The 14907-nt window shown below is 39.2% G+C and overlaps 1 protein-coding gene across 1 annotated transcript in view; it reads right to left on the bottom strand.

The window, feature by feature from the left end:
* Nucleotides 1-14907, bottom strand: part of FNBP1L (formin binding protein 1 like) — a 39358-nt gene that overhangs the window by 13958 nt on the left and 10493 nt on the right. Inside the window, exon 7 of the mRNA XM_032217956.1 lies at nt 1276-1385. Coding sequence (XP_032073847.1) covers nt 1276-1385 — 110 coding nt within the window. The remainder of the gene's footprint in view (nt 1-1275; nt 1386-14907) is intronic.

Here is a 14907-nt window from a genome sequence, read left to right as displayed (position 1 = left end):
ACCGCTGAACTGCAGATCACAGTCAGCTGAAGTGGCCTGCAGTCCTGCACCCTAACCACTGCGCCACCTCGGCTAGTAGTGAATGAGATTATATTTTCTCTCATTTACTCAGACAAATGTTAGGTTATGAACAATTTAGATTCTGTCTAACAATAACACTGTAGGAACAGATAACGGAGGTGATAAAATAGTTTTCTTTCAGAGGCACACTGACACTTATTACCATTTTCACAAGGATTATTCATACAGGTAGTCCTCGATTTATGAGGATTAGGAATTACAATGGCCTTAGAACAGGTATTTTATGTAACTTACTTCCGTCCATTGTAAATTGTGCCTCCCCCCCCATTTACAATCGACTTCCACATCCCAGTTAATAACCACAGCAAAAAATACCCATTAGGAAGAATGGGTTTGCTTAATGACTGCACCATTAGCTTAGTGACTGTGTGGTTTACTTAACCATCATTGTAAAAAAAAAATGTCAGGAAAATAAGTCTGATCACACAGGTGCCTTGACTTACAACTTTAATAGCTTACACTGGATTTCCGGTCCCAATTGTGATTGCAAATCAAGGACTACCTGTATTCCCTCCCCAGATACTAATTATCTCATTTTTCTTTCCTTGTTTTTACACCCTATAATTGTCAACTTCCTGTCACTCCTGTTATCTTCATTCTTGCCATGTTTCTTCAAATGTTTAGATGCTGGTTATCAATTCTTTCTTTCCTTGCATTCTATTCAAACAATAAACTCCCATTTCATCACAACCAGAGGAAGATAACTGTTCACAAAGTGAAAGATGAGAGTTCCACCATCTTTTGAGGAATAAAAGGTGAGCTTTAGTGCTACATAATGGTGGACTGATATCATTCCTATGAGCCACAGTGGCGCAGTGGTTAGAGTGCAATACTGCAGCCTACTTCTGCTGACTGCAATTTGGCAGTTCAAATCTCACCAGGCTCAAGGTTGACTCGGCTTTCCATCCTTCCGAGGTTGGTAAAATGCGGAGCCAGATTGTTGGGGGCAATATGCGGACTCTGTAAACCGCTTAGAGAGGGCTGTAAAGGCTCTGTGAAGCGGTATATAAGTCTATTGCTATTCAAAGCCTATAAATGTGAATCAGACAGATCGCAACTGAGGAACCAAAATTCCAAATGCTTAGTAGGATTTATGATAAATCAAGTCAAACGGATGCTTGAAATGAACGAGTCTCAAATCCCTAGTTACAGCAAAATAAAAATCAGCATCAAGAGTCAAAATAACGTAAATACTTTTGATCATTCTCTTTCTGCAATTCTCTGTTAAGCTCATCAATCCGCTGCTGAAGTTTTTTCCGCCTTTGTTCTGGTGGCAAGTGACTGAAATCTTCTTGGGAAGGACCCTAAAAACCAAAGAAGAGACATTTTAGAAATGGCAGCTCTCCCACTGATACTTCTGTTGGCAGTAAACCAGGGGTGGGATTTTACCAGTTCGGACTGGTTCGGGAGTATCGGTAGCTCCGAAGATCAGCTGAGAGCGAACCAGTTTGCTCCAACCTTCAGGTGGGGCCAACGTGCCTTCCCCTGTGCTATACTGACATATATTTCCTTGTTTTTTAGCCCAGGTGATTGGCGCAGCAGAGCAAATTGCCACACTTCAGCTGTTTTACTCACCTGGGCTGCAGTTCAAGGAAAGTTGTTTAGCTTTGTTTAACCCCAATGGGCGGGCGCAAAGGGTCTGCTTGGCGTATGCACGAGCGAAACGAGTCGTTACTTATAAAGCCCTGCATGGCATCGGACCTGGGTACCTGAGAGACCGCCTCCTGCCAATTACCTCCCAAAGACCGATTCAATCGCACAGGCTTGGCCTTCTCCGGATTCCATCTGCCAGCCAATGTTGGCTGGCGACCCCCCCGGGGAGGGCCTTCTCTGTTGCTGCTCCGGCCCTCTGGAACGAGCTTCCCTGTGGAGATCCGGACCCTTACTACCCTCCCGGCCTTCCGCAAAGCCACCAAGTCCTGGCTGTTCCGGCAGGCTGGGGGCTGTTGAAGTATCTGGCCCCACTTCAATTGTGAATGTTGTTGTATTTTTAAATTGTTGTATTGTCTTGTATTTGTCTTATTTATCCCCTCTCCCTGTTTTATTGTAAGCCGCCCGGAGTCCTTCGGGAGTGGGCGGCATACAAAACCAATAAAACTCAAACTCAAACTTTCTCTCTCAGCAAACTGATTGTTAGAGTGGTTGAATCACACCACTGCAGTAAACCCAATAGTTCTTTGCGGAATAATACAATTGAGTGAGATAGTTTTCCCACTTCAATAATGCTGAAAATTATAGATCTAGAAAATATGTACATCAAATACTGAATTTGGTATCTTGATGATCTACTCTTCTTTGCTATTCCAAAGTGATAATCAAACAATCTGCAAAGGGATATATGGATCACTATGTTCTTTCCCAATATGCTTAGAGTAGAATATGACAATATTCTTATTACAAACCACAGAACAAAATAAGCTTTAGTTATAGAAAAGGAAATGGAATTAATATATTAATAAGATAATTATAATGCATCTTCTTGCAATTTTGGAAATTATTTGAGGGAGGGGGGGAAAAAACCTCCAGAAATGGTATAGATTTATTAATCTATTTGCTCTAGCACCATCCAAAACGCCTAATGTACAATATATGTGTTGGTTTTTCTTCAAATCATATAAATGTTTTTGCCATTTTTTTAAAAAAAGATTTCTCTAAAAAGACATAAACTTAGCACCCTGATAATTATCAACAGTAAACTGGAAGCCAATCTCAGGAATGCATATTCCTTTCCCAAAATGAAGATATATTTCAACTTTAATTGTGGTTAAGCAGTACATTTGTGCCAATATCAACATAAGCAGATGTTTTACTCAGATTTGAAATGTTAATTTAACATGGGAATACTTGTATACGTTGAGAGTTTTTAAAACTGTGACTATAGTGTAGGGCAGTGATGGCTAACCTTTTCTGGACCAAGTGTCCAAAGCACGCATATGCACTCCCCCGTACATGCGCCCCGCCCCTGGTGCACGCACACATGGGCCCCTGTGCTTGTGCATACAGCTCTACGCACGTCCTTCACTTCCACCCGGGACAGATTCGACAACCAGCTGGCCAGGGGGAGGCACACACGCATGTGCGTGGGGTTGAACTGGGGCAACGGCTTGCGGGCCCACAGAGGGCCTTGCATGACACCTGTAGCACATGCTCAAAGGTTCACCATCATGGGTGTAGGGCATATACTGCAGCATTGTGCCAACAAGGTTTCCCTTTATTATTTTACTATAATAAAACTAATTTTGGTAAAGCTGGCCAGCACAAGAATGAATGCAATAGCAGTATACAGTAAGGCTATATCTACTTTGATGGTTTTTGTTGAAAATAGGTCTTCACAAATCTGTGATAAAGGTCCTTCTTTAGCCCAAAAGAGATTTCTTCTGAAGGAAAGCTATTAATCAACTTGGAAGTAGCCCATTTCAAGTTTCAATGAAACTCATTGGAATCTTCTCCAACAGAGATGATCACATGTCAAAGTTTAGCATGACCTGACAAATGCGCGCACGACAAAAGCGTGGCGACAAAACCGCGTCGAGAATACTGCGATGTCATAAACGCGCCCACAACAAGGCACCGACAAAACCGCGCCCACAAAAGTTAAGGTAAAGGTTAGGGTTAGGGTTAGGTTCAGGGTTAGATTTAGGGTTAGGTTTAGGGATAGGATTAGGGTTAGGATTAGAGTTAGGATTAGAGTTAGGGTTATTAGGTTGTTATTAGTTGTTTGTTGAAGGCGCGCTTTTGTCGGCGCGCTGTTGCCGGCGCGTTTCTCCGCGCATTTGTCGGTGAACCAAAGTTTAGATCAAAATTGATCAAAACCAAGAAAAGCAGCCCCCCAAATCTATAAACCAGCAGCCACTTCTTTTTAGCCTCTATTTCTTGTTTTCCCGCAGCACATAACAAATTAATTTCATTAGCTCCATTTTCTGAAAAGCTTGATTTGGAAACAGTTACATCATACCCCTAAATCAAATTACTTGGCATGAGTGCAGACTGAATTTAAACAGAAACCTTTTTTAAAATCTTACAAAAATTTCCCTTCCAAATCCTCCAAATATATTGAAGAGCATACAAACAATTTCTGCCACATTCAACACTGGGAACATAATTAGCAAATCCCAAGCTATAAACAAGCTGTTAACAAAGAAAAGATTCACAAATCCATTTACTTGAACACATGTGATTAACAATTTAATAAATTAACTATAGTACTCACTGGTTAATTACAAGCCAAAGAGAAATGTACGAGCCTTTATTTTAATTGGTTTAACATCTGTTTAGAGAAGCTGAACAAGGCAGCTAAATCCACTTTTCTACATAATTTTATACTAATTTTTCTAGATCAATAGTTTTACTGCAAGTATTTTTCAGGAGAGGCATTAAAGAAGAGACCCTAAATACAATATGGTAAAACATAATGATTTCATATTCTATTACATTCTATTTTTACAATTCAATTGATGTTAGCGATGTTCTTATGCCCCTTAAGAAAAACAGATTTTCTTGGGAACTTTCTACATTTAATTTTTTCTATTTTTAAATATAGCACAAAGATCACTATCATGTACAATAAAATATCCCATAAGTGCTCAAGATAGCCAAGTTCCAGAGAAATTGAATGGGATCAGGGACTGAAAAATCCAGGAATTCTTACAATGCTGCCTTCAACTGATTGCAGATAACTGCTTTCAGTACAATAAGCAACATTTGTTTCTAGCTTTTTCCACCATATATGTCCTTTCTACTGAATTCTGTGTAATTTTCTGTCAAAGAATTAATATCACTGTCAGAAATATCTGCAGAGATGTGTCCTTGCAGCACCGAGCTGCGTGCCCTGTCTTGTGTGTGTGTGTCAGGGGTGGGTTTCAACCGGTTCGCGGCGGTCCCCGCGAACCGGTTGGTCGGCAAACCCGGAAGTAAGTAACTTCTGGGAACGGCGAAGACCCGCCCACCCGCACTCCTTACCCGGTTTTGACGAGTTCTGCGCTTCCACACATGCGCAGGATGCATACAGCGCCTGCACGATCCTCCAGGAGCAGCTGGAGCATCGCACAGACGCTAGTACGCATGCGTGCACTGCGCGTGTGCACGAGGACGCCGCCGGCCCCGTTCCAACCGAACCGGTTGGAACGGGGTGAGAAACCCACCCCTGGTGTGTGTGTATTGTCATGTTGCACATATCCAAAAGGGGCAGAGCTTTGCAGCAAAATGTTATGTTTCCTTATTTTGACAAAAGCAGGAGGCGGCTATAGATTGTTCTTATTTATGGAAATTAAGTTTCATGCTTTGTCAATTGGAAAGATAGCCAAAATTACATTTATATCTTCCTTTTTTTTTCTATTAGTCAATTTTTTAAAGCAACTTCCTTTATATTCAGCAGCAGAAACGTATCAATTTTCCTGTTGATTCACAAAACTAACTAAAGCATTGTGCAGTATTATGACTGTGCACACTTAGGTTTTAACAGTTTTATTAGAATGACAATCTCTTAATATTTCTTCTTTTAATCATAGTAAATTATACTCAAGCATCAGGTTTCATTTTCCACTACTTCCGTAATAGTATTCTACATCGATAGTAATTCTACTATCGATAATTCTATCTCGACATATTTCAATGTTATTTCAATTTTTTTAAAAAATTCAAATGATGTAAGTAGAACATTCACTGAAAATGGATCTTTTTTAAAAACCAAACCTGAATACAACATGCCTAGTATATGAAACTGCACTGGAAAATATGTTAAGGATTTTTTTTCTCATTTAAGTCAATTTTGCAAATAAATAAATAAATAAATAAATCTAACTGTACGTTAATGAAAAGTATAATGGATTATTTTATCACAATTTTACCTTACTTCTAAATAATGGATGGACTCCTATGAAATGTAAGACCTCTTAGTCAAACCTAATTTTTCTCTTTTCTTCACTAAAAGCTCTTGTATGCTTCGTCCATTATCTCCAAAAATGTGAAAGCACTTTTGGGAGATGTACAAAGGGCCTCGTTTATTCGGGAATTGGATGCAGAAATAGGATTTCACCCCCAAATAATTGTAAATATTCAGTCATTCAAACAGAACAATTTTAGAACACAAAAGACCAATTTTTCCCCCCACAGACCCAATTCGTATATAATGCGCGTAATTTGTATAACAGAGTTCAAGTAAGCTGTAAGTAAAATTATTCTCATTTCATAAGGACAATGCATAAAACACATTCTACTTTACAAGAAGAATTATAGGTAAAATTACCCGTATCGTATCTGTAATACAATCCATAAAAATAGCAGGAAATTTTGTTTACATCAAGCGCAAACGAACTGTGAGACAAAATGACAAAAAAAAGTAGGCACATATCTGACTACTCAGAACAACTATGAAATGGAGAGGCTATTTCATGCTATTGTTACAAATTACAGCAGACAAATCAGCACACACGCCTTACCGTCTTCATCGACCACTGACCAGTTTAGTTGGAAACAAGAAAGAAACAGGAAATTATTTGCATGCCACCAACCAGCATTTAGGAAGATTTCTGATTGTAAAATATCCATCCAATACCAGCTAATCTGGCATTATATTATTGAGACTCAACTCCCATTAAATTAACTGGGGTTTGCTATCAAGCATACATAGTATGTATCCTCATTATGAAGTATTCTGTTCTTATGCTCATTTTTATTATCATCTAAAGCAGTGGCCCCAGTGGTGGGATTCAGCCAGTTCGCACCTATTCGGGAGAACCGGTTGTTAACTTTCTAAGCAGCTCAGAGAATTGGTTGTTGGAAGAAATCTCTGTGGTTTTTTTCCCCCACTTTACAGGGCTAATCCTGTAAGGAAGGCAGGAAGGAAACATTCTGGTGTTGTTTCTAGCCGAATCTTTATTGCCCTGCTTACAGAAACTGCCTCTCTGGTTAACCTCCATTACATTGTAACAGTTAAGGCGAAGTGCCCATCGACTTGAGTGACGTTGAGTTGGCCACACCTGCACAGTCACATGACCTCCGAGCCACACCTACCCAGCTGGTCATTAGGGCAGAGAACAACTTGCTAAATTATTTGAATCCCACCACTGAGTGGCCCCCAACCTTTTGGGCACCAGGGACCGGTTCCGTGAAGAAAGTTTTTTCCGTGAACTAGAGAGGGCGTGGTTTTGAAGGCTGCCTGCATCTTGTGGATAAAACATGCTGGCCAGAGGTGGGTTCCTATCGGTTCGCACCAGTTCGGTAGAACCGGTTCGTCAAATCTACCGAACCGGTTAGAAGAGGTTCCACCAGTGGACCCGGAAAGCAGGCCACACCTACAGAAGAGGTTCCAATTTTTTTGTAACCCACCATTAATGCTGGCATGCCGTTGACTGGTGCCAGTCCACAGACTGGAGGTTGGGGGGCCCTGATCTAAAGTACTGCAATAATTATACATGGAGATTGTGGGGAGTCAGGGTTTTAAACAGAAGCAACCGCCCAACAATTCAGAAGTACAGGATAACATATAATATAAAATATTACTATATAACTATAGTAATATAACATATTACTATTTCTACAAAAAAGCACATGGGAACTCTACATAATGCAGAAACATTTCACAATGGCAATGATCTTAATTTTAGAGTCAAAATCTATAGTATAATCTTATTTAATTTAGAAAGATTATCCAATATTTAGATAAAGCTCCCAAAATTCTGAGGCTCATATACTTCTCTAGGCTTTTTTTTTAGCTAGGTTTATCCACATGGGAAAACTGAAAATTCATTCAAGTGTTTTTCTCTGTTTTTGATATGTTCAGCTATCAATAGATGGCTAAAGCTATATGTAGTTTAAGTCCATGCCTTTTTATTCAGGAAAAAAAGAGTATTTGAATTATCCTGTTTGTCGTGATTCTTGATTATTTTCAATTTTTTAAAATGATAATCAAAGGGTGATGATATATATGAATTGTTGAGTTTTTAAATGTTTAGGCTTTTTGTCCAATACAGGAAATGCTATTTCAAGTCTGTATATTGATTATGTACTGATTATAATAGAATAACAGAGTTGGAAGGGAGCTTGAAGGTCTTCTAGTCCAAACCCCTGCTCAGAAGAACCTCTATAGCAGTGTTTCTCAACCTTGGCGACTTTAAGTCCTATGGACCTCAACTCCCAGTTGAGGTCCATAGGACTTAAAGAATTCTGGGAGTTGAAGTCCACAGGATTTAAAGCCGCCAAGGTTGAGAAACACTGCTCTAGAGGTTATACATGGGTGTCAAACTCAAGGCCCATGGGCTGCATCCAGCCCACAAGGTGCTTAAATCCGGCCCACGGGGCCAGCTTGGAAATATTAAAGGACCAGCCCATGGTGCCTCTGCTGGCTAAACCTGCATTTAGCCCCCTGCGGCCCCCTCTGGCCAATAAAGTGCTCAGAAGGCCATTTAGGCTGAAAACGGGGCAGAAGGTGCCTTGAGTGCCCCCCTCTGCATCCCGTTTTGGCAGTAAAGTATTGCAGGAGGTGTCTGCACCCCCCCCGGTGGAAAACTACAATGCTGATCCAGCACTAGAAAAGAGATCCAGTTTGACACCCCTGGTCTATACCATTTCAGACAAATGGTTATCCAATCTCTTCTTTAAAACATCCACTGTCGGAGCATTCACAACTTCTGGAGGCGAGTTGTTCCACTGGTTAATTGTTCTAACTATCAGGAAATTTTTCTTTAGTTCTAGTTTGTTTTTCTCCTTGATGAGTTTCCAGGGATGTGCAGTCAGGGGAGGCAGAGCCTCACCACTGTCATCATGAAAATAAAAAAAAAATGTGAAAGGAAAAAGGCAAGAGCTGAGGTCAGGCTGAGCTAGTTGCTGCCAGAGTCACCGTGGATGACTCTGCTTAGTGCTTAACTGTTTAGAAAAGCCTCTAAAAAAGCGCCCTCTACAGGAGGCTGCAGGAGAACGACGTGCCTCGCCTACTGGTGCAACTTTGTGTGTGTGTGTGTGTGTGTGTGTTTGAGAGAGGGATGAGGGAAGGAAAGAGGGAGGAAGGAGGGGAAGGGAGAAGAAAAAGAAAGAAAGAAACTTATTTAGCGAAGGAGAAAAACAAACGCTGTCGCTTTAAATCAGAACTGAGCATGCCTGGCTGTGGAATTCTGGGAGTTGAAGTCCACAAGTTTAAAAAAATTGCTGCCTCACCAGCCATAAAGCTCACCGCACGTCACTGTGAGTTTCCATCCATTGCTTTTTGTCTCACCTTCAGGTGTTTTGGAGAATAGGTTGACTCCCTCTTTGTGCTAGCCCCTTAGATATGGCCTATTTGGCATGAACAAACCCTTCCTAAGCTATGATACGGGACTGTATATATTTCCTTTTTTATATATATAACACAAATCATTACCATTTTCCAATCAGTATGGGAGATTAGATTCTAGCCGCGATAATGAAAGGCAATGTTCTTGCAGAGATTGTCCCTTTCACTTTCAATCGTGAGTCAGGCAGCTTATTAAATAAATAAATACATAAATAAATAAATATGCTCAAGACTAATGTTGCATCTGGAGAACTCTGACAGTATTATTAAATTAAATTTTATTAAATTTGGCAGCCATCGTTTTTTCAAATAGGAGTTAAATTCATCAATCTTCTCAACAGAGCCACCATGATTAAGTTAAGAGAAAGGAGAGATTGTAGATTGTGATTTTTAATGATTTACAAACTTATGAAAGATAAGTTTCTCTTACTGCCGTAATTATTATGCTAAGGGAATTTTTTTTCTCAGAATGCTGGTATATGGCTATGATTACAAAAATATAAGAATTAGATGTAATGTGAGTGCAGAATCTAGCTAAGTTTCAAAGATATAAAGGAAACCTAAGAAATATTTTATTATCTCTTAACTTCCTTAATTCCAACCAGACATGAGAACTCTTGCCAAATTTCCTTTTTCTTTCCTTACAAAATCTAAGTTATCTGAAAAAACTTAAAAGTGTGGAAGAATAACAAAATTATAATCCAAAGATACGTTTTTAATGAAGCCTAATCACATAATTTGTTCTAAATGAATGAACAAGGTTTTTTTGGTTCAAAATTGGCATTTTTTTTAGGATAAAGAGCAAGAATTATAGATTAAAACCAGATGCTGAATGGAAAAATGACTACATCATTGTGTTCTAATTTAAGACAAGGAAATTATAAGAAATCCATAGCCAAAAGAGAAAAAAAAAAGACCAAACTAATTCACTACAATGAGAACCTATCTAATAATTAACTAGAACTGGTTATATCTTTGGACTCTGAACTGTTTCTCTCAAGACCAACTATAAGTATATAGTGTTATCACAGGTCTGCAAAAAACATTTTTTTCGAGAGCTGTTTTGGTTATTCCACATAATCTTTATGTTTTTTGGTGCGCTGAATCCGAAAATGACCTCCATTTTGTCATAGGACATCACGTTTCCTGACAATTTAGGTAACTATGTCAAATAAGGCAATACCTCAAAATAAATGGAAATAGACTTATAAAATTAAAGTTTTATTACAATATTTTCATGAAAATCCTTTTTTGAACTGAAATGAGCTCACCTACACACACTAAACTCGATTCTTCTTCCTTGTGAGGCTCCTCTTGGTGCATTTACGATTGTGCGTAGCATCTGGAATGTCTCTCTGAAGCATCCAGCAGTAGTCTGCCATCATGCTCCATTTTCCCTGGTATCTCCTTTCCATCTCTTTAATGTCTTGGTGGAATCGTTCACCTTGTTCCTCACTCACAGCTCCCAAATTTCCAGGAAAGTAGTCAAGGTGGGACTGGAGGAAATGCACTTTCAAACTCATCAGGCAACCTAAAGCTTGAAATGCTTTCAGCATTCTTCCGACGATCTTTTTGTAGTGAGGATCTTTGTTATTGCCTAAAAATTTCTGTACGACTTCTTTAAATGCAATCCACCCTTCTTTTTGAGGATCCGTCATGGTATTGACAAACTCTTGATCAACTATAAGCCTTCTAATGTCTGGTCCGACGAACACACCTTCCTTCAATTTTGCCTCCGACAGGCATGGAAACTTGGTGACCAAGTATTTGAAGCATTCTCCATCTCTTGGAAGTGATTTTACGAATTGCTTCATGAATCCCAATTTTATGTGGAGAGGTGGTAGAACTTTATGGGAAGGTAGCAAAGTTTCTCAGAGGACATTTTTTTCACCGACTTTAGCACCCTCGGCTGCCAAATCTTCTTGATCCAGTGATTTTGTCGGTCTCGACTGTCCCATAAACACAGAAAACAAGGGTATTTGGTATACACAGCTTGTTGCCCGAGCAGCATGCACAAGACCTTCAAGTCCCCACACACTTGCCAACCATGGTCTTCATATTTAAGTTTATGAAGAACCAATTCCAAGTTCTCATAGATTTCCTTCAAGTGTACGGAATGACCTACAGGTATGGAAGCGTAAAAAACCATTGTGGAGTAAAACTGCTTTGAGACTTCTTTTTGAAATATCTATAAAAAGACGTCATTGCTCTGAATCATATTGGATTTTAAATTGACCCATCAGACCTTTGATATCGATGCAATAAACCAACTTGTCTTCCTGGGTGAAGTAAGGAACGAACTCCTTTTTACAATGTCTGAACCATGAAGATAACACTCCTGACAACAATAAATTCCTGCTTTTCAGCCTTGATCCGAGTAACTCAGCAGCATCTTTGGGAAGATTCAAGCTTCTTACCAAATCGTTCATCTCCTCCTGAGAAAACAATTTTGGTCTTGTATCATTTTCAAAGTCAGAACTTGATTCGTCATCTGGTTAAGATATGACTTCACCTTCATCAGAGCTAGGTATCTCTTCCAAGGTAGCAGGGGGCTTGGGTACTGGTATATCTGTGCCATGGGGGATGGGACAAGTTGCTGAATGAAGATTGGGGTATGAAATGGAATGCTTCCATTTGGAATTAAACCTCGCATCGCATCGCATGAACGAAAGTAACAGTCATCACTATGGTTCTTTTGCTCTCGCCATACCATAGGAATCTCGTAATGGAAATATTTTAATTACCCTTGAACCAGTTTCGGAGGTCCTCAACACACCGTTTGCACACTTTATGAGGCGCCCAAACTTTATCTTTATCTTGATCTCCAATTTTTAGTCCAAAGTGTGCAAAGTATACTTTTTTCACAAAGTCTGTAATATTCTGCTGTTGCTTCAACACTGTATATTCACCACAGATGAAACAGAAACTGTCTGGCAAATTAATACACTTTCGCGGAGCCATAACATAACGGTTGAAGAATGACGAGCTAACATGAATTGCGATGAAAAAGTGTGAACAGCCTAGAACCAAGAACCTGATGATGATTCGTGCACAAGTGTGGCATGCAGGAGAGAGCAGCTCTGTGTCTGTACACGAGACGTCACAGTGCTGGCCACGCCCTCTGCACTGACTGGAGATGCTGCTATCTGTCCTGTGTCTCACTCCCACTGGATTCTTCAGGAAAGATTAACCCCTTCTACCATTAAAAGCAAAGACTTAAAACTTGCTTAGCTTATGTATATATTGCTGACCATCAGATTTACAGTGCTATGTTTTTTTTTTACATAATTCGGACAAACCCTTTAAGGTTTTTTTGGCATCTTATATCTTAAATGCACTTATGTGAATTAATTAATAGTAATTTGGACTTTAAACTTGGTTAAAAACCCATAATATAAAAAATACCAAAAATTAAAAAAAATAATGATAAATTTAAAGACAATTTTGCATGTTGTGGCAAATCATGACGTCGAGAAGCTTTTTCAATATTTTATGTTTTTTCAGCACACCAAAACACATGGAAATTAGATGAAAATAATCAAACAGATTTTTAGTCACAGACCGGTGATTCCTCTGTACATGCAGTGTGTGTATAGGGGGAGGGGGGAATTCATTACATTTCTGGTTATCTACACTCAGTATTAGATTCCTACATATATGAAATAATTTTTCTCAGAGTAAATGATCTAATGTTAGTTCATTTGTTATGGAAAAATAAATGCTGATTGGCGATTACTTCTCCCTTAGAACAAACTCCATTTGCAGAATATGTCAGTATAAATTAGTAAGAACACTTCCTGAACTGCACTCGTAATAGTAATCCATAAAATGACTGAACAAACACATCCTTCAAGAAATAACAGTAAATTACCCCCTAGAGTGAAGAACACTGCATTTAAATATTATTTAGATGTGCATTATACACTAAAATGAAGAGAGAGTTGTGTTTTATGTGTGTGTGAATGATTAAAATGCAGAGTCTTTTAAAAATGAAAATATGTTTCCCAGAAACTAACATTTTAAGATATCCTATTACAATCAATAATCTGAAAAATTAAAGCGCTTGCTGATATCCAAGGTGTCATAAAATGGGTTTAATATTCCTTATACAAGAATCAGAATATACTTAGAAATATATACACTGATTATGAACCAGAGTCAGTTCATGGGCTGTCAAGGCTAGATTCAAATTAACATGGAAGTCAATATACATGTAGTCCTCCACTTATGACTATAAACGAGCCCACAATTTATGTTGCTAAATGAGACAACTGTTAAGTGAGTTTTACCTCTTGAGAGACCGCCTCCTGCCAATTACCTCCTCGAGACCCATTAGATCTCATAGATTAGGCCTCCTCCGAGTGCCATCCGCCAGCCAGTGCCGGCTGGCCACTACGCGGAGGAGAGCCTTTTCAGTAGCAGCTCCGACCCTTTGGAACGATCTCCCCGTGGAGATTCGTACCCTCACCACCCTCCAGACCTTCCACGCAGCCCTCAAGATCTGGCTATCCCGTCAGGCCTGGGGGTAAAGATTATAATTCGCCCCCACCCGAATGCTGAATGAATGTTGCTTATTTTTTAATTACATGTTATGTTATATGTCATTGTATGTATCCCCTCCCATATAAGTTGTTAGCCGCCCTGAGTCCCCTCAGGGAAAAGGGCGGCCTATAAATAAACTTATTCTAATTCTATTCTAATTCTAATTCTACCTCATTTTACAACCTTTGTTGCCAGTTGTTAAGTGAATCACTGCAGTTGTTAAGTTAGTACAGTTATTAAGTGAATTTGGCTTCCCCATTGACTTTGCTTTTCAGAAGGTTGCAAAAGATGTTCACGCAATTCCCCAGACACTGCAACCGTCATAAATATGAACCAGTTGTCAAGCATCCCAACTGTGATCACCTGACCATGGGGATGCTGCAACGGTTGTGTGATAGTTATGTCACTTTTTTCAGTGATGTTGTAACTTCGAACAGTCACTAAATGAACTGTTGTTACGTCGAGGACTACTTGTAATTCTGAACTTGTGCCTAATCACTTTACAATGACAAATATTTGAGGAGAGGCACCTGGTAGAAAAACATCTTTCTGACTAGACCACAGCTTGGGAAGTTCATAGTGAAATATAGGATCCACTGTTCATGTATGGTGCAGAGCAGAAAAATATTGGTGTTCAATCATAAAGGACTGGTCTCTACTAAAATGCAAAATGAGCCTGCAGAGAAACTATATTAGGATGACATTTTTATTAGTAGCAATTAAAAAAAAGCAAAGACCTTGGAACAGATCCAACAGCCTTGCTTAGACTTTCTAGAGAATGGGCCAAGGGGAAATACGTCATCAGATATGCCATGCATAGCTTCTTGGAAGAAGGTTGGAATGAAAGAATTATAAAATAAATACCTGCCTTTCCTCATAATTATTTATCATAAACATCTGAATTAAGTATGTGTAGCTGTCAGAATGACTTTTTTAAATCCCTCAGAAAAGCTAGACATCCTTTGTCTAGTTTTTCTGAAAACTCAGCAAACAAGAAAGTAATTGGCCTTTTAAAAAAC

This window comes from Thamnophis elegans, chromosome 5 (assembly GCF_009769535.1).
Source record: "Thamnophis elegans isolate rThaEle1 chromosome 5, rThaEle1.pri, whole genome shotgun sequence".
Taxonomy (NCBI): domain Eukaryota; kingdom Metazoa; phylum Chordata; class Lepidosauria; order Squamata; family Colubridae; genus Thamnophis; species Thamnophis elegans.
Note: the sequence above shows the minus strand (reverse complement) of the source record. Positions and strands in the feature narration are given on the sequence as shown.